Raw genomic sequence first — 19,772 nt, 5'->3', positions numbered from 1 at the left:
ATAGGAGAGACGCATGGCACACACTTAGACGGTATAGACCCCCTAGCTCCCAAACTGAATTCTAGAACCCTTCCCTCTGTGCCTTGGTACTATGAGCACTTAGCAGCAGCCAAGAAATGCTGCAAGTGCCTTAAACGTGACTGGAAAAAAGATTGTAGTCCAACCAGCCACTCTCGCCATAAACTAGCGCTAAAGCAGTTTCACAAGCTCATCAGAAACTCGAAAAGAAAGTTCTATGTTCAGAAAATCAACTCTGCAGTTAAACCATCTAAAGAACTCTTCTCCATACTTAAATCATTATCCTCTCTCGAACGGGTCTACTACTGCCGCTCCTTCCATGGAAAATTCCAATAACCTAGCCACCTTCTTTTTCTTGAAATTGGCCAAGTTCTAAGACCCCTTTCCCATCTAAACCCAGAAGGCAGGTTCTCCACCAGTCATGGTCAACCCCGGTGGGCTGGTCAGTCTTGCCGTCCCTCGCCCTTGATGAAATACATACTCTCATCCTGCAAATCAAGTCTGGCTCCCCTCTGGACCCAGCCCCGCACAACATTCTTCTCTTAGATTCAGCAGCTTTTCTTCCTCATCCTAAAAAACTGATACCATGTCCCTCAACTTAGGTCTAGTGCCCAAGAAATGGTAGCACGCTTCAATGCACCCATACATTAAAAAAACTCCCTCTAGATCCTTCTAGCCTTGAAAACCTTAGCCCCACCTCTCTTATGCCATTCTGTGTAAGAATCCTCAAAAAACATGTGAATAATCTGCTACCTAGCTTCATTGAATCCAATGACCTGCTACATTCCTTCCAATCTGGGTTCAGGGCTAATCATTCTGAAACAGAGCACTGACGAAGGTCAGACCTCGTCCCTGATATTGCTTGACCTGAGCCCGGCTTTCGACACAGTCTCCCATGTCCTCTTGGTACAGAGGCTAGGGGAGTGCGGGGTTGGATGCAGTGCGCTTAAATGGTTTACTTCCTTTATTCATGATCGAACCTTCCAGGTTACCCAAAAACCTTGTGCATCTGAGTTTCTTACTCTGCCACAGGGAGTCCCGCAGGGCTCTGTTGTTAGCCCCATTCTTTAGGTCTCGCCTCTCAATGCGCATGCGCATTGAGCGAGACTATAGGGGCTTAAATAAGGTTTACCTAGACTGGCGATTGACTGGCGATTTGATGCTGAGCCCGTGCATTTTTAGATCAATGCGCAAGCGCATTGACCTAAAATGCGCATGCACATCATCAAATCGCCATCTGTTCCCCAGCAGCACTCCTCCCACACCTTTGAAGTGAAGCTTAGCTTCACTTCAAAGGCCCCTGCTGCTTCACACTACGGCTGTGTCTCTTCCCCCATCGCCGCTCTCCCCGGTCCGCCCCCTGCTAAGGCCGTGTCGCATTTCTCCCACCCCTCCCCACAGCAATGCCCTGCGTCTTGTTTTCCTAGCAGCACTATACCTCTACCTTTCTATAATTGAACGTGGAAATGTTGCAGTCTTTAAATGGCGAAACGTACATAGCTGCGTAATTTCCCGTTGCCCACGGCCTCGCGTACATGCTGCACTGATCCACCTATCTTCGGTTTCGTTTCAATCACAGTCGCCAGTCCAAAAGCATTTCAAATCCAGGGCGCGCAACGGCTCACTCGATGACGTCGGAAGCATGAGAGATGGCTATAAGCTCTTTAGCAAACCCCGGCAGCTAGTGAGGAAAGGCGGTACGTTTGCAAACATGTAACAACGTTGCGTTTTATTTTTTGTGAAAACGCGCCATAGCCTTGCGTTTTAACGTCATGCAAACTCAATATACACAATACAATATTCTATGAGTGATGTTTACTTAATGTTTACTCATTAACACAATTTGCAACCGAAACAAGATCTGTTGGTCTTCTTTTTCCTAGCAGCACTATACCTCTATCTTTCTATAATTGAATGTGGAAATGTTGCAGTCTTTAAATGGCGAAACGTACATAGCTCGAACTCGCTTGCTTTATTAGTCTATCTTCTATGTCAAATACACTTCGTCACTCTGCCCCGCCTCCTTTATTTATCTGGCTCTTTAAAAAAAAAATCAGCATGGCCGTTTTAGAGTAACAATATTTCCCTTTCGGTTCAAATGACTTTTCTGCTGTTTAACGCCATGAAATACCCATGAGTAGAGTGACCACCATTTCTACTGGACGCAACATGTCCATACCCCGCATTTCACTTTATGTAATCGGGAATTCTGAACGTCGTGTCCTTGTGTTATCTGATTAGATAGTATTGATTACCAAAAGGAAAGCCTGGGCTGCGTTAGACTGTATCCAAGTGACAGTAATTTGCTAACCACACTCACGTGGGATGTTTTGGGAGAGTTGTGTTGTTATTACGTTTGTTTAAGAAGCATTTTTACCAAGCATTTATAAGGCTATATTTTATTTGACTTTTGTATAAGGCACACGGGCTGGGAAGGAATACCTACACGCTGGCCAATACCTTCATTTGTTGTCGAAAGATACATCTTTAAGCCAGACCACAATGTTCTAGGCTTGGAATGTTATGCATGCCAGCCTTTGGTGGTCTACTCGAGGCCGTTGAGATCCAGCTGACCCCAGGAAACACCACGGTCCCATGTCAGAATAAATTAGCTATGGCCAGAATGTTCCTGATCTGAAGAGAGCTATCTGCTCCCTGTTCCAATAACGTCATTTCACCACTATCCATGCTGTTAAGTGTGTTAAGGTGGCCAGAACAGTAAATAGTATTGAAAACCAGGCGTGCGCTTGGCCTCACTCACACCCCATAAGCTATCCCTCCCCTCGCTCCACCCCCCCCCTTCCCCAGGCTCTTGAAGCACGGCGCTCCGCTGGTCATAAACAGGACCATCTGCTCATTCCTTAGCCCTTCTCGCAACACCTCCCCGTTTCATGTTCTCATCCATCCACCTTCTCTCCCGGAGCCCGCTGCTATTGGCTTTGGATGACCCGACTCTGCCTTCCACGCTTCCCGGGGACACAACCAGCAGATCACCTATGTGTGCATTTCAAAGGGCTTCTATCAAGGGACAGCAGTCCTTCATGGGCCCCACCATTTGGCCGAACATTCAAAAACGTGCAATTCAAGATTTCATGCTGCTGAGGTCGATTACATGCTACGGTGACCAGTGATCCCACTTTTTCACGATCTAGGCCTCTTTTTCACTTGGTGTATGGCCTATTTCAGGGACATCTTAACTCCAGTCCTCTGATTAACAGAGGGGCAATTACATAATGTTGGAAGTGTTGCTTCCTTAAAGTGGAGTAATGCGTCTGTGAATTTTTTTTTTTACTATGCATCAAGCTCCTAAACCAAACGTGCCTTCCTGGTATTTCATGGTGCTGGAGTCGATAACATGGTTCTCACTCTCTCCTCCTCTATCCCTCTCCCTGCTCTCTCTCTCTCTCTCTCCCTCTCTCACTCCACTCCCTCTCCTCTCCCTCCTTCCCTCTCGTCCTCCCTCTCTCTTCCTCCTCACTCTCTCACTCTCCCTCTCTCCGTCTACCGCTCTCCCTTTCCCTCACTTTCCTCTCTCCTCTCTCACCCTCTCCTTCTCTCTCTCCTCTCTCCCCCTCTCTCTCCTCTCTCCCTCTTTCCTCTCTCCCTCTTTACCTTCCCCCTGCTCTTTTCTCCCCCTCCCCATCTCCCCCTCTGCTTGCTCTCCTCTCTCTCTCTCTCTCTCTCTCTCCCTCCCCTCTCTGCCCTCCGTCCTTCGCTCTCGTCCTCCCCCTCTCTTCTTACCCTCCCTCTCTCCCTCTACCCTCTCTCCCTTTCCCTCTCTCCCTTTCCCTCTCTCCCTTGCCCTCTCTCCCTTGCCCTCTCTCCCTTGCCCTCTCTCCCTTGCCCTCTCTCCCTTTCCCTCTCTCCCTTTTCCTCTCTCCCTTTCCCTCTCTCCCTTTCCCTCTCTCCCTTCCCCTCTCTCCCTTTCCCTCTCTCCCTTCCCCTCTCTCCCTCTCCCTCACTTCCCTCTCCCTATCTCCCCTCTCCCTATCTCCCCTCTCCCTATCTCCCCTCTCCCTATCTCCCTTTCCATCTCTTCCCTCTCCTCTCTCCCCGTCTCCGCCTCTCTCCCCGTCTCCGTCTCTCTCTCCTCTCTCTCCCCCTCTCTCCTCTCTCTCCCCCTCTCTCCCTCTCTCTCCTCTCTCCCTCTCCCTGCTCTCCTTTTTCTCCCTCTCCCCATTCCCACTCAGCAACACCACAGCATCACTCAGCACCACCACAGCATCACTCAGCGCAACCACAGCATCACTCAGCGTAACCACAGCATCACTCAGCGCAACCACAGCATCACTCAGCGCAACCACAGCATCACTCAGCACCACCACAGCATCACTGGTTCAAATATGTTCTTTCAATGTTTCAAGCTGTTTTCAAGCTTTCAAGCTTTATTACAAATCACAAAAATATGTTAATATTTCACTTCTGTTCTTGGATTTTTGTTGCAATAAAAAACACTGAACATTATCTTCACAAAAGTTATTTACAAAAGTTTAAGCTATTGACATTACAAATTAAATAAATTATTTAAGTATTAATTATTTAAAAAAATTAAAAGCCATTGTTATTTGTAATATCAATACATCTAAGTCACGTAAATACAAAACATGTTGCATTACAAATGCTATAGGTGTCACATTTGCGAAAGTTATAACTATTGGCATTGTAAATGACAAAGCTATTAACTTAGCTATTTAAAAAACAACACATAAATAAAAAAAAATCATTTATAAGACCAATAGCTCCAACTTTCCTAATGCGAGAGCTATTGCATTTCCAATGCTTGTTTTAATATATACACCCGCCCCTAAGCAGAGATCAATGACAGACACACGGTGTAATTAGTGTTGTATGCTGACGACACTCAATTAATTATCACGCTCTCTGTCTGAAGCTGCTTCAGCGAATCAATTTAAATCCTGCCTATCTGAGGTCGCCACCTGAATGGCGGACAGCTGTCTGAAATTAAATGCCAATAAAACAGAAATCTTGAGTGAGTAGAGCCCCCTTGACCTGGACTTAGGCCTAGTAGCCGGACAGCTTAGGCCAGCTCATGGAACCCAAATTATGTCAAAAACCTGGGAGTGTGGTTTGAACTCACCTTTGAAAACCAGATCAGCGGTGTCGCTGGGAAATGTTTTGGCATTCCAAAGACCCTTTGAAAAATCCTGGATCTACTCCTGCTGGAGTCAGGGAAACTATTGTTCATGTAGAAAAACAACAAGAAAGTAGCCTGGTCCCAAATCGATGCTTGTGTGCCATGTAGAGCCTAGAACCTAGAGTCCATTAGTGACACTTAAGTGAAAACACTGAGCTAGAAAAAATCCCATCAGCCCACCCATTTGGTGGAGTATCGTCACGTGGGAGATGTATCATGAATCCAGATCTTAGTCAAGGCATCCAATGTTGGTGCAAAAGATGGATTCTGTAGATATAGTCTTAGCCCACAGTGTTTCACTGGTGATGCCAATGGAGTGCAGTGCAGGTGAAAAAAGTGCAAGTGAATATAAAATTGACTCAAAGAACCAAAAACGAATTTATTGGGTATGGTGCTAGGGTCAAGATTAAAACAACAGAGCCCAATAGTTTTAAATAATAACTATTGTTCATGCCCTAGTACCATCACAACTTGATTACTGCAGCGTCCTACATCTGTGAGCCACCAAGGGCAACTTGAATAAGCTTCAAGTGTACAAAATGCAGCGGCTTGCCTGGTACTGTCTTCCTAGAAGATCTTCTGGTGCAGCGGCTTTGGCCCAACACCGCTGGCTTTCAGTGGCAAAAGAATCCATGTCAAAGCCATGTGCTTCTATCGCAAAATTCTATCCCAGCAAGGTCCCAAATATCTCCTATCTTTTAACCAACCGTATGCTCCTTCTCGTGATCTTAGATCTTCCACAGTTAAGCTAGCATGGGTGTCCCGGGCATATTGAGCCAGACTAAAGGCACACTCTCTTTCCTTTATAGCTTCGGAAACCTGGAATTCTCTACCACCATATCTAAGAGCAGAACCCTCTGAGAAAATCTACAGAAGCAAACTGAAGACTTTACTATTCTTCTCCCCCAATCCGTACATCCTCTATGCCTCCCATCACACATCTGCTATTCGTTATCGTTCTTGCCTCCGTAAACTGTTTCCGTGTATCCAGGCGCTTTATCAATCAATTATTATAATTATTATTATTATTATTATTATTACTCAATAAATAGCTGAGTGCACATTAATGTTAAGAATGATGGACTTTGTCCTTGTGAATAAGTCTTATGACTTTTTAAGTCCCTCCACCAGTATAGCTCACCTTCCTATCCTGATCTTGACCAAGTAAAGTGCCTAAATGGAATACATTTACTATTTCAGTGGTAATTACCAGTATTGTGATGCTGAAACAGCAGTGCTAAATAGAATCCTCACATGATGCTCCCAAGTCATAACTTGCTGTCCCAGGGGCCAGAGAAAAGTTATCAAACTAAATGACAATTACCAGTGCACATATTTTAATGCATGGTTCAGTGCTGTGCCCTTACTGAAAAAAGAGGAAGTTTTTTACACTCTTGTAGGAAGCTGGCTCTGTATATACTATACCAAAATGAGGTGTAGTGTGCACAGAGTCCAGTTGAACCCCAAAGGTAGGCAGAGATAAAAGTAGATAGCCCTTACATTACATGTGTGGTAGTGTGGGCGAGAAGTAAGGCTTTACCAGAGGTTAATGTTAAGCATTCGTTTTAAACACTCAAGGACTGAACTTAGACTCATTTTGTTTGTATAAAAATATTTAAGTTATTTTATTTCTAGAACCAAGCCAAGCCCGGCACATGTCTCCAGTCGGGATTGCCGGGGAGACCTCATTGTGGTGTGGGCCACTCAAACTCGGGCCGTGAGCTTTGCATGCAGAGTGGTGCAGACTCGCATTTTTGGCTGGAGCCAGGGTCTGTGGGTGAACAAATCCGGAGTTCTCGGGAGACAAAGTCTTTGGGGTGGAAGGCAGGGCAGGTCCTTCAGGTTCTTGAGGCTGCTGGCTGCAGGAGACACAGCGATTTTGCTTCTGCAGGTTCGAAGTGGGGACAGACCAGTAGGGCTGGGACCACGTTTGTGGCATCCTCCTCTCCTTAACTTTAGCATGGCTTCTTTGGTCCTACTTCTTCTTTTCTTCTTAGTCGGTTCTTGTCTGAGGAGGCAAGGTTCAGGGTCCCCCTAAATACTAGATTTAGGGTCGTTGGAGGTAAGTAAAGTTTGCTACCAATGGGTCCCTTCCTTGGGTTGGGTACAACCCCTATTTTGCCACTCTACAGTGGGAGGAGGGCACATGCCTCACTCTGTTTGACTGGGTCCCCCATCTGCAAGATGGTGGGGACTCAGAGTTGTGCTTCACCTCGCCTCTCGAACCTGAGGGGTGGGGTTGGTAAAGGTGGGCACACCTCCCTTCCTCACTTTGTTTTCCTGCTGATTCTCAAGCCCTAAGTTGGGGTCTGAACTGGTATGGGCCAGTTGCTGGAAGCAGCTAAAGGTCTGTGGAAGCTCACAAAGACGGTCAAGCCTTTGAAGATTCCCCTCCGTGGATACTGCCCAATCTGGGGGAAGAGGCTTGGCACCTTGTCCCAGGTTGTCCATTGTTTCAGATCCCCTAGAGCAGCAGGCTCTCGACACGGGTCCAGAAACATATCTTGTGGTGGCAGCTGGTGAACAGCCACTCACCCTGGACACTAATGTTAGGTCGTTTTTCAGGGGACATCGTTAAGATGCGCTCTGGGTGCATTTTTCGTTATGTGCAGAGAAGTTTTATACCAAACTTCCCAATTTCTCAGTGAAGCCATTTTGGTAGCTTGGCGTTTGTAATGAGAAACTCCCAGCAATATATACTCTTACTGGCATTACTGCACTTAAAATGTATAAGAATTGGCTTCGACACTATAGGGGTACAGGGCTCAAGTACCTGTACCCTCACCACTGGTATAGTGCACCCAGCTAGATGGGCGGCTGATCTATGCCAGGGCAGTGGGTTGTAGGCATGGTACACTCACTGTCACTCTGCACTCACTGTCACTCTGCACTCACTGTCACTCTGCACTCACTGTCTCTGCACTCACTCTGCACTCACTGTCAGTCTACACTCACTGTCACTCTGCACTCACTGTCTGCACTCACTGTCGGCACTCACTGTCTCTGCACTCACTCTGCACTCTGCACTCTGCACTCACTGTCAGTCTGCACTCACTGTCAGTCTGCACTCACTGTCACTCTGCACTCTGCACTCTCTGTCTCTGCACTCACTCTGCACTCACTCTGCACTCATTGTCAGTCTGCACTCACTCTGCACTCACTGTCATTTTGCACTCACTCTGCACTCACTGTCACTCTGCACTCACTCTGCACTCTCTGCACTCACTCTGCACTCATTGTCAGTCTGCACTCACTCTGCACTCACTGTCAGTCTGCACTCACTCTGCACCCACTGTCACTCTGCACTCACTCTGCACCCACTGTCTCTGCACTCACTCTGCACTCAATGTCACTCTGCACTCACTGTCACTCTGCACTCACTCTGTACTCACTGTCACTCTGCACTCACTCACTCTGCACTCACTGTCACTCTGCACTCAGTCTGCACTCACTCTGCACTCACTGTCTCTGCACTCACTCTGCACTCACTGTCACTCTGCACTCACTGTCTCTGCACTCACTCTGCACTCACTGTTTCTGCACTCACTCTGCACTCACTGTCACTCTGCACTCAGTCACTCTGCACTCAGTCTGCACTCAGTCACTCTGCACTCACTGTCACTCTGCACTCACTGTCACTCTGCACTCACTGTCACTCTGCACTCACTGTCACTCTGCACTCACTGTCACTCTGCACTCACTGTCACTCTGCACTCACTCTGCACTCACTCTGCACTCACTGTCACTCTGCACTCCCTTTCACTCTGCACTCACTCTGCACTCACTGTCACTCTGCACTCACTCTGCACTCACTCTGCACTCACTTTGCACTCACTGTCACTCTGCACTCAGTCACTCTGCACTCACTCTGCACTCACTCTGCACTCACTCTGCACTCACTCTGCAATCACTCTGCACTCACTCTGCACTCACTCTGCACTCATTCTGCACTCACTGTCTCTGCACTCACTCTGCACTCACTGTCTCTGCACTCACTATGCACTCACGGTCTCTGCACTCACTCTGCACTCACTGTCTCTGCACTCACTCTGCACTCACTGTCACTCTGCACTCACTGTCACTCTGCACTCACTGTCACTCTACACCACACAGTACTATTGAGTTCCGCATTGATTATAAGACAGTAGCACTGTGTGAAATGCAGCGGGGTTTACAACCATACAGATGTCCCAAAAGTCTGCCATGAGCCCGTCCTCACCTCATCTCAGTTGCCACTGTCCTACAGATGTAATGCACCCGAAACCGAATCGGTGACATGCAGGCTAGCACAGAATCGGGCTACAGCCGCCTCATCCTTTGATTTAGTGCCTTAGATACACAGCTGCTCTTGATGTAGTTCCTTCATTGCTACAGTGCACAAACCCACCTGGATACTTTATCCGGGACCGGCGCCTGTCTCTTAACACACATCCAGTAAAAGAATGACAGGCGAAAAGCCTATTTACAAAGTAAACAGTGTCAGAACTCCTAAGTTCCTATGCTTTGCAAGAGGGCTCCCATGTAAAGCGCTCCGACACCTTTGGGCAAAGTTCGCTCTATACAAAATTGCATCAAGTAAATGAAAATGAACCGGAGATGCCAAAGATGAAGCCCAGAGCTCCGCAACACCTCTCTCTGTCTGCATCTCCGCCCTGTGTGACTTCACAATTCGTACATTTGCAATTTATAACTCTGATTGTAACCACCACCATGAGCGCATCTATTTCAATCATCTCGATGCCCGTAGGGGGAACCAAACCGGCAACCTTCGCGCCATGCAAAGCTAGCTTTAAACCCACAAGCCAACCACACACAAATAATCATTCGGCCCGACAGATAGACATAAATGGCAGTGACTCACTCTGTGAACGAGCCTTTCCCCCACTGCCGAATCATTAACCGTGACCGAAAACACCCAGGGTTCCGCACACCTCTCTCTGCCCGTATCTCCTCCTTGTGCGACTCTACAACTTCTACGCCTGCAATCCTGTGCAACAGTATCTTATGTAAAGCGCTCCGACACCTTTGGGTAAAATCCGCGCAACATAAATTGCATTGAGTAAACGAACATAAACCGGAGATGCCGAAGAGGGAGCCCAGAGCTCCGCAACACCTCTTTTACAATTCCTATTGCAGTTTGTACCTTTACGTAACATGTCTAATCGTAACATGTACGTAACAAACTCTTATGTAAAGCGCTCTGGCACCCTCGGCCAAAGTTCGCGCTTTATAAAATGTCACTAATTAACGAAAAGGAACCGGAGATGCCAAAGATGGAGCCCATAGCTCCGCAACACCTCTACCAGTCCGTATCTCTTCCTTGTGTGACCCCATATGCAACTTGCCACTCTGTCAGTATCCCCATGCAACGCGTGTAATCTTACGTCCTCATACCTTGCAACAGGCACCCATGTAAAGCACTTTGTCACCCTCGAGTAAAGATCGCGCTATATAACATTGTATTAAATAAACGAAAATGATCCCTTCGCTGACATGACAATGTGCCTGCCCTTTGTGGACTCGATCAGCGATGTGCAGAACGAGCATTAATCACGTACAGCAGAGCCATGTAGCTGAACTGGATGACGGAGACCGAAAATCCTTCATAGGGCTTGAAGTACTCTCTGACGACCGAATCCAAACACAGAACAAAGGTTGTCAAGGTTTTTACCACCCGTGCAATGTCAGATCCCCATGTCCAAGCCTTTACAAGTTTTACTCAGCCTTTCATCCCGCCAAGGTTCCAGTTTTGCTTCTGTTCTGTGGAAACTATTTCGCCCAAGCCAGTTTTTCCCAGGACAGCACTTACACATGAAAGAAAGCAGATGAACGCGCGCCCACCAAACTCACTGGAGAGTGGTGAACGCGCTCCCACCATCTGCCTTCAATTACCGCGGCACCCTGACAGCTCGTAATTGTCCATTTATTGCACTCCCCTGCGCTTTACCACACGGAATATGCAGGAAGTGGACAAACTCTAATCCAGATGGCCTATTGCGTGAAGGCTAACATAAACACAGCACTGCGAGGGCCAATTAGCATGCAGATGCCAGAAAAAAAAACAGAAAAATCGCGAGCACTGAGGAATTTTTCCTATTCTGCACCCCGTAACAATACGGCTCGGAGCTCCGCCCCACTGCTGACGCAGTGGTGACGTAGGCCGAGCCCTAAAAACCCTAACATGTTATTACGGCAAATTGAAACTTAATATAGGAAAGTCTATACATCTCCAAGGCAAGACAAGACCTAGTTTGATAGCTCCTGCAGTATGTATTTTTCAATTTGGACCACACTATCATGTCACTCATCATAATCCTGATTACTGCTTCCTTATCATGCTGTCTTTCCTGTAACCACGTTGCCGTCTTCGCAAATGGGTAAACCAGCCCAGGCTCTCTTTAGGTGTTCTTGTAATTGTACAACCTGATAGGCAGGTGGAAGGGGCTGTGCAAGAATTGTGTGTGCTTGGATTGTGTAAAATTAACAAGATGATCCTTCTACCAACTGAGGATTTTGTGCTTAACCAATAAATGTTATTCTGGCAAATTCATTTTAATCCAGTTTTTCACTATTTCTCTAAACTCTAAAACAGCTCATTATTTGTATCATCCATCAAATCAACATCTGTGTCTTCGTATGGTACACTTTTTTGGAACAATTGTGAACCTTTTGTGAAATGTATACAGTTGTCTCTGCTGATTTGGCCAAAGATTCTGTTGCATTCTCTTTTATTGGATGCATTTTGGTGTAGTTATAAAACTTGGGTAATAGTTAAATTTAGATAAACATAAATCGTATAAGAACTATAACTCTTTCTTTGCACTTAATTCTGTAAACCTAATTGGCATATACTTTTTGCTTTGAAATGTAGGGTTCAATTAAACATGGAGAATCCTATGCAAATAAATGTTTGTTATATTTTCTAGGTTACAATACGAGCTACTGTTGGATCTCTGCACGCTGAATCATCAGCCACATCTCCTGAAAGTACAAGCTCTTCTTCACATTTTGAGCCCACTTCAAAATTTAAGAATCTTAACTCCAAACCAGCAAGCGCTGCAGCCAAAGCTAGCACATCCAAATCACAACCTGATGCAAGTAATTCTAAGTCACAGCCTAGTGCAAGCAGTTCGAAATCACAGACTAATGCAAACGTTTCAAAATCGCAGCCAAATGCAAGTCAGTCTAAATCGCAGTCAACAAGCCAGTCAAAATCCCAGTCAACAAGCCAGTCAAAATCCCAGTCAACAAGCCAGTCAAAATCCCAGTCAAGCACAGTTCAAACAAAGCCACTGCCTAACACAGGTCCTTCAAAATTGCAAACAAATGCTGGTTCTTTAAAAACCCAATCCAGTGCAAATCAGTCAAAATTGCAGCCTCCTACTCTGAAGAAAACGAATACTGTCACCAGCATGAAAAAAACAAAAACTGTCAACACTGCTTTAAAGAATTTAAGGTATGGTTATTATGTTTGCTATTTTCACACCACATTAAATCAAGAATATTAAGTATAACTATTTTGAGCTTTTTAAGGTCTCACCTACCGAATAGTGCAAGCTGTCTAGTTACAAAAGACCTGTTGTCAACATGTATTGGCCTCCCATTGCTTATCATTAGTTGGCTTTATTGTTGCTCTCTTTTGCTTGCTTCTCATACTATGGCCTGCTTTCCTCTTCTTTGTCCCTCCCCTTGGTACAGCATCTCTACAATCGTTTTGAATAGATGAATTGTAGCCTTGCAGTGCTCACTCGTAGTGAGCACATTTTCTATTTGGTTATCCACCTAGAGGGCATGTTTTCAAACTCCGTCCATGTGCTCCTACCAAATACTTGCCCCTGCGCTCAGTGTAGCTTTCTCCTTCATGTGCAGCTCACTCTATCGTTGGTTTCTCCCACTGCCAGACTACATCATAGGTGCTATATTGCGCTGTCCCTTGTATACTTCTCTTACCCCATTTAGTTTTATTTCCCCCCTCGTGCAAGTTTTTCCCATCCTCCACCCACCTTTATTTTTACTACAAATGTCACCCCTCTCCCTCCACCCCCATTTCATTCCCCTCATTTGCTTCTTGGTTCCTCCTTCCTCCAAAGTCCTTTTTAGGTCTCGCCTGACGTGAGCAGCGCATGCACTGCTCTCGCCATGCGAGGGCTTCTTGGAAAAAATACGATTCCAGAAGTCGTGTTGCTGCTCCTCCTCCAATATTCGATTCATGCACGTAGCTTTGTTTCATGGATGATGCAAAAGACTGTGTAATCATTACACTGAGGGTAAGGTCTCGCACTTACTTGAGTTTAAGCTATTGACATTTCAAATGACAATGCCTTTTATTTACCTTTTTTAAAACAAAGACAAAAATAAAAGGCATTGTTATTTTCAAAGCCAATAGCTCAAACTTGCGTAAATACGAGACCTGTTTCATTACAAATGCTTGTTTAGGCTTGGCAGCGCAGTTATCACCAGAATAATGTGATCAGCCCAATAAAGACTACTACAGAGAGAGGCTTTGGCTTCATCCACCTGTTGGTAGCGAGGAGTAAATGTTTTGACAGGACTGAAGTTGTGTGGCTTACACAAAAACTGCTTCCCCTCCACGCAGCTGTTATTGTTTTATTTATCCAGTTGTCCAAGCCTGCAGCAGTATGGCTGCTTGAGCTTGAACTTCGAGGGGCATGGACATGTTATTATAATGCTGTCAAAGTGTCCTAGATAATGTACAGTGTTACCAGGAATGTATTCCAGCACCCTCACCTTCCAACATTAACTTTAGACTTTGGTGTGGAGTTTGTTTGAGAGCAGCATGGGTTGCCCGGGGCTCCACTAATCTACATGGATTTTTAGATTTGGCTTCAGAGTTCAATTTTTGCAATAATGAGCTTTCACAGTACTACTGAGAGAGAGAGAGACCCAGGCTCCATTCACAAGTTAGTTCCCCTGAGTACCTGATTTGATTGGGCTGAATTTGTATTGCACTTTTTGGCAGGTGGGACAGCTTATACTCAATAAAACAGACCTATAGCTATCATCATTGGCTTACCACCATAGCTACTTAGTCCTGATCTCTTTCTTATGAAATGCTATGACAAAGGCTCTAGGGCTTTCATTAACTGTGAAAGAAGTATGTTTTAAAGTCAATGGCGTTTACACGTGGATTGTTATGACTTGTGTAATAACGCCCACAGAGAACAATTTTTTACATGTATTCTTACAGATTATTGTGACAGACAGTGGCTCTGGTGTTTATCACATGTGGCAAACAGTGGTATAAAAGATTTATTCCATGAAAATCCTTGTTAGGTTCTTTTAAGAGAAAGGAGTATTTTACTTGGCTAACTATAATTCTGTATACTTTTCTAATGTTATGACTGGGTTTGATGGTTGCTTTATTGAACAGCTTGTCCTCAAAGCCTGTAAGCCTGAGTTGATTATGGTAACACACTATAAACCTGATTGGAGCATTGGAAAATTGTGTACCATGCCATAAATCTGGTCTGCTTATTCTAAAACGTTAAGCCAAAAGCCAAGCTTATTAATTATGAAAATAATTTGTTAAAACCACAACGAACAGTTGGTTATTATCACATTGTGTTACAGGCTATATTTCATTATTTCGTTACACATATTCTCATAGATTACAACAGTAGGAGAGGTTTTTGGTGCGGACCATCCACTCTTGGTACGAAATCTTGGAGCCGTCTATAGAGCAGCAGGGGTTGAATTTCTAACCCCTGATGGAAGGACTTGGTTCAATGCATCAACAATGAATTAAAAAGGCAGTTGGACTGCATCCCTGACACTGCCCCGCAGAGAAACCTTCTGCAGGCAGTATTTTCAGGTTACTTTTTCTCACTCTAGATGATCTCCGGGATACAGTGGCAATCAAGTAATAGATCATTTACGAATGGCACACTCAAAAATGGCAGTAGGAAATGTGGCATTTAGTTTAGTGTAAAAGCATAAAATAAGTTGGATAGCAACACAGAAGAAGAGAATAAAAGCAGTTAAGCAGTAAAAACAAATTAATGTTTCTAACATCGTTAGAGAGCCGTGTCATCCTAATACCCCAATGCTATTATTAAGCGCAATCCTAAACTTTAGCTACGACATAAAATAGCTTAACCTGGCTTTATGTTTCATAGGACAGATTCACAGCATACGTTTGAGTAGCTGGCTGCAGCTATTCCTTATCAGAGCTCTGCAGCGGAAACTGGATATGTGATCTTAAGGAAGTACACCACATGCACAGTTTTTGGAATCAACTCTCCTTCTGAGAGCAGGGGGCTTGGCATTCTGGCGCGAAGATCTCTTCCAATTATTAGTTAAATCCCTGAGTTGTATCATTTGATCACTGTTTTTATCTCTTATTTATAAACGAAAGCATGTTTTGGTGACAACAAATCCTACTGTCAGTTGAAACCAGCATGGCTCAAACTTTGTCATCTTTATCCTCATCTTAACATCAAGCATCGATCTTTGTAAACCGTAAGCTTACACTGCAACTTGCCATATTGTAATGGTTGAGCCTAGAAACAAATTCAGACTGCAAAGTAGTCGGTCATGATATCTGCATTTTTGCATGTACTTTAAGAACTTCACACTTTCTACTGAAGTTAAGTAAAAGTTGGGGCGTGCTTGGTAGGAGAGAAAGATTGCTCCCTAGGTGATCTGCTCTGTCCCGCAGGAACCACCAATCACAATCCTACCGCTGCTGTTGGCTTTCAAGTGACTCCTAGTCATGAATTGAAAAAAAACACTAAAGCTTTAGTCGATCCTAGTTTTGGAGAATAATTCCTTAGGAGAGGAAACGGCTGCTGCTGCCTTAGGATACTAGGACATTGAGAGGCATGGCAGAGAGCTACAAATCCCTCTTTCCATTAACCCTCACAGCCAAATGCCACTTTGTGAGTAAGCCAGCAATCGCTTTTTACATCTCTAAGGTGCATAGTCTTTTACACAATCATTGTTGGGGGATGCTACGTTACACTCCTAGGTCGGAGAGGCTTCAGATATAAGTCCTATGGTAAGCTAACAGAAGTAAGATGTAAGGAGAGGCATGCACCCGCTGGACTCTTTGTGAAAAAGTGCCTTTTTTGACATGGTTATCCCCACTTTTTGCCTGGTATTGATGTGGTTTTGATTGTAGTGGACAGGGTCCCTGCCAACCAGTTCCCCTGTGCCAGTGCTTCTTCCCTAAAAACTATTCCACAATTGGATTTCAGACTTCTTTAAGTCCCTAGTAATTGGACCTGGTTAACTAGGGTATTGAGTTTGGAGAGGGTCCCCTAGGGACCCCTCACTTAGGCCATGTAGACTGCCACTGCAGCATGCGTGGCCTGGTGCAGACAAAAAATGAGTCGGCATGGCCCACTACCTATGTGCCATGCCAACTAGCAGTGCCTACAGTATAGGTAAGTCACCCCTCTAGCTGGCCTGTCACCCCTAAGGCAGGGTTCACTATACCACAGGTGTGGGAATATCGGCATGAGCAGATAATCCTCTACAATATTTCAGGCCATTCTTGGAAATTTTAAGTGCCAGGGAACCCATAGAGAGTACATGGGCTGGAAACGCAACAACTCCTTTCAATAAGCCCACACTGATGCCAGTGTGGGGTTTATTGTGCCATTATACTCAGTGTCCACTGAAAACCTATCAACCTTAGTGTGGTAGCTGTATGCAGCCTGCCACCACCAGACATGTTTTTGGACGGGTCGAAAGCCCCTGCTCTCTGGGACCAGAAACTATGCACATCCTGAGTGTTGATGTCCCACCACCTCCCCCAGGAGGCACACAGTACTCAAGAGGGAAGCTTCAAAGGTCTTCTGCCTTTGTAATGTGTCCCCAACCTCTACTGCTAGCTGCAGATGGCAACCCCCGGTTATCACCCTCACTTTGGAAAAACTTAAGAGAATAGGATAGGAGGTGTGCCCACCACTCTGCCAACTCCACCCCTAAAGTGGGGAAGGCAAGGTGAAGCACATCTTTCTGTCCACGCCACCTTGAAGTTGGGGAGACCCCCTCCAATCAGGACTAGGTCAAGCAAGGCTCCAACCGTTTCTCCTCAGAACCTACAGATTAACTGCGGAGTAGCCCAGTGCTCCTCTCTGAGCCTCCACCCTCTTCAACATCTACATGGCTCTACTTGCAGCCATCAGAAACTAGACTCCACATTGTCTCCTACGCCGATGACACATAGCTGATTCTCTCCCTCACCGATAAACCTACAGCCGCTAAGAGCAACTTCCACGATGGGATGAAGGCAGTAGTCGCTTGGATGAAGGAGATCTGCCTCAAATTCAACTCTTAACAAAACTGAAATCCTCATCCTGGGCTCCACAACCTCTGCTTGGGACGACTTTGTGGCCAGCAGCACTTGGAATCCACCCCCACCCACGGACCATGCATGCAACCTCTGCATCCTCCTTGACTCCTTGCACTCAATGAACTGCCAAATCAATGCTGTATCATCCTCCTGCTTCCACACGCTCTGCCCTGCATCAAAAGATCTTTAAATGGATCCCCACCCAGTACAGGAGAACAGTCACCCAGGCACTCGTCAGCAGAAAGCTAGACTACAACACCATCACTCTATGCAGGCACTACCCAAAAACTCCAAAAGAAATTGCAACGTTTTCAGAACACCTCGTCAGATTTATCCTGGACATATCCTGCCGAAGCCATAACTCCGGTCACCTGAAAGACTTCCACTGGCTTCCGATCAACAAAAAAATCACCTTCAAGCTACTCATGCATGTCTACAAAGTCCTCCACAACAGAGTACACGAATTCCACTACCACCTGCTGCTACTCAACACACTGACCAGACTTTTCCGGCCACCCATCAAGCCCTGGCCACTATCCCACAGATCTGCAAGACCTTGGCTTGAGGTAGTTCCTTCACTTACCTTGCTGCAAAGACCTGAAACTCCCTACCTCTGCATCTCAGGTAAATCACTGTAATTACCTCAATCCAGGAAAGACCTCAAGACCCGGACTCTTCGACTGAAATGCTAAATCCCCCTTAGACCTCACCACCACAGCGCCTTGAGACCCTTACAGGTGATAGACGCGCCGTACAAGAACCTTGATTGATTGATGTCTATGGTGTAGTCACCCCAGGTAAGGTAACCATTTGCACAACCTGCTACTCCCCTAAAACGCCACCTAAGTTAGTATTTAGGTGGCTTCCCAGACTTGGAAACTAGTTCCTGCCGACATAAAAAGGACAAATAAAATACAGTGCAATTAAGCCTGAAGAAGACTACTGACTTGGCCCCAGCCCTACCGGCCTGTCCCTGCTTTAAAAGACCCTGTGAAGAAGACAACGCCTGGCCTGCAGCCAGCAACTTCTAGAACCTGATGTCCTGCTCTTCGACAAAGACTACAGACTCTTGAGGACAGCTGCTCTGTCCCCAAGAAACCTACACAAAGGACACTGGTGCCCTCCGGACCCTGTCCAGATGCCTCAAGCCGGTCCTCAGGTGAACCATTGACTCAGAACAGGCTCTTCAGGGATTCTGACCTCAAGTCCAATGTTGGTTAACCCCTTCTGGACTTTGACGCTGCAACCTGAATCCAGAGTCTTCCCTGACCGCGACAAGCTCTGGTAAGAAGACTTTCACGTCTAAAGGAACTTCTGCACCTGATGCCGCTGGGCCTTAGTGAGCTGAACTGACAGTGCCCCTACAACTCCTAAATCTCAAGTTATCTCTGCTTTCGCTGGTCTCACTCCTGCAACCTCCAGTGTGACACCTACAACCTGTTTGTCTGAAGCAAGTTCTTCATTGAAGAGCAAGGGGGGTCCAATTGCTGTATTTGCACTCTGCACCTGGCCGCCCTTGTGCCGCTTGTGGCATATGTTTGTTGCTGCATTGTGGCCCCCCCTGTGCTGGCTCTAACACCCAAAGCTTGGCCCCTGCAAACAATTGAAGTACTTGTAAGCAGTGAGGCTTCGAACACTCCCAAACTCCATTAAACACATTGGGTCAAAAAAACGATTTTGACCTTGCTCCCGGCCACCCCTGTGCCGCTGGCGGTGCATGTTTGGTATTCACCTGACCCTTGCCTCAAGCTGACTTTTTGTTCCGAAGACTAGAACTGTAAGTTGTATACTTGCCTGTATAACTTCATTATTGTTTTCCTCTGTAGGGTAACATTAATAGTTTTCCTGCAAAACATACCTTTTGCGAAGATCTTGGTCTTAAAATAAACCTCAAACAAAGGAGTCGAAGAAGGAGACTGCAAAGGTAAGACCTAAAGATCTGTTGGAACCGAAGGGCCATGAAACGAAAACAGCCACGGCAGCCCCGACCCGGAACAAAAGCGATCAAAGGTAAGCCTCGAACAAAAGAAACCACCACAGCACCCACCCAAGGGTTGCCGAAGAGGGCAGATCGCACAAGACTCCAAGCCAAGGGTCGATGACAACGAACCCGCCAAAAAGGCCTCGACGCCGAAAACAAACGCGGACGCCGAAAAGAAAAGGATGACCCCGGCATCCGACACCGAAAGGGCCCTCGAAGACGAAAAGAAAAGGAGACTCGAGGAAGAAATGGCTGCGCTATTACCAAGAAAAAAAAAGAATTAGACGAATCATTAAAGG

General features: G+C 45.9%; 1 protein-coding gene across 5 annotated transcripts in view; it reads left to right on the top strand.

Moving 5' to 3' along the window:
* The window catches only part of ZNF280D (zinc finger protein 280D), a 761,599-nt gene that overhangs the window by 237,086 nt on the left and 504,741 nt on the right, over positions 1-19,772 (top strand). For all 5 annotated transcript variants that reach the window (XM_086958356.1, XM_086958358.1, XM_086958354.1 and 2 more), the window contains exon 13: positions 12,100-12,629. In XM_086958356.1, the coding sequence (XP_086814482.1) occupies positions 12,100-12,629 (530 nt within the window). The remainder of the gene's footprint in view (positions 1-12,099; positions 12,630-19,772) is intronic.

The sequence above is a fragment of the Lissotriton vulgaris genome, chromosome 2_1 (genome assembly GCF_964263255.1).
Source record: "Lissotriton vulgaris chromosome 2_1, aLisVul1.2, whole genome shotgun sequence".
Classification (NCBI taxonomy): domain Eukaryota; kingdom Metazoa; phylum Chordata; class Amphibia; order Caudata; family Salamandridae; genus Lissotriton; species Lissotriton vulgaris.
The sequence above is the reverse complement of the archived record's forward strand: the minus strand, read 5'-3'. Positions and strand labels throughout refer to the sequence as shown.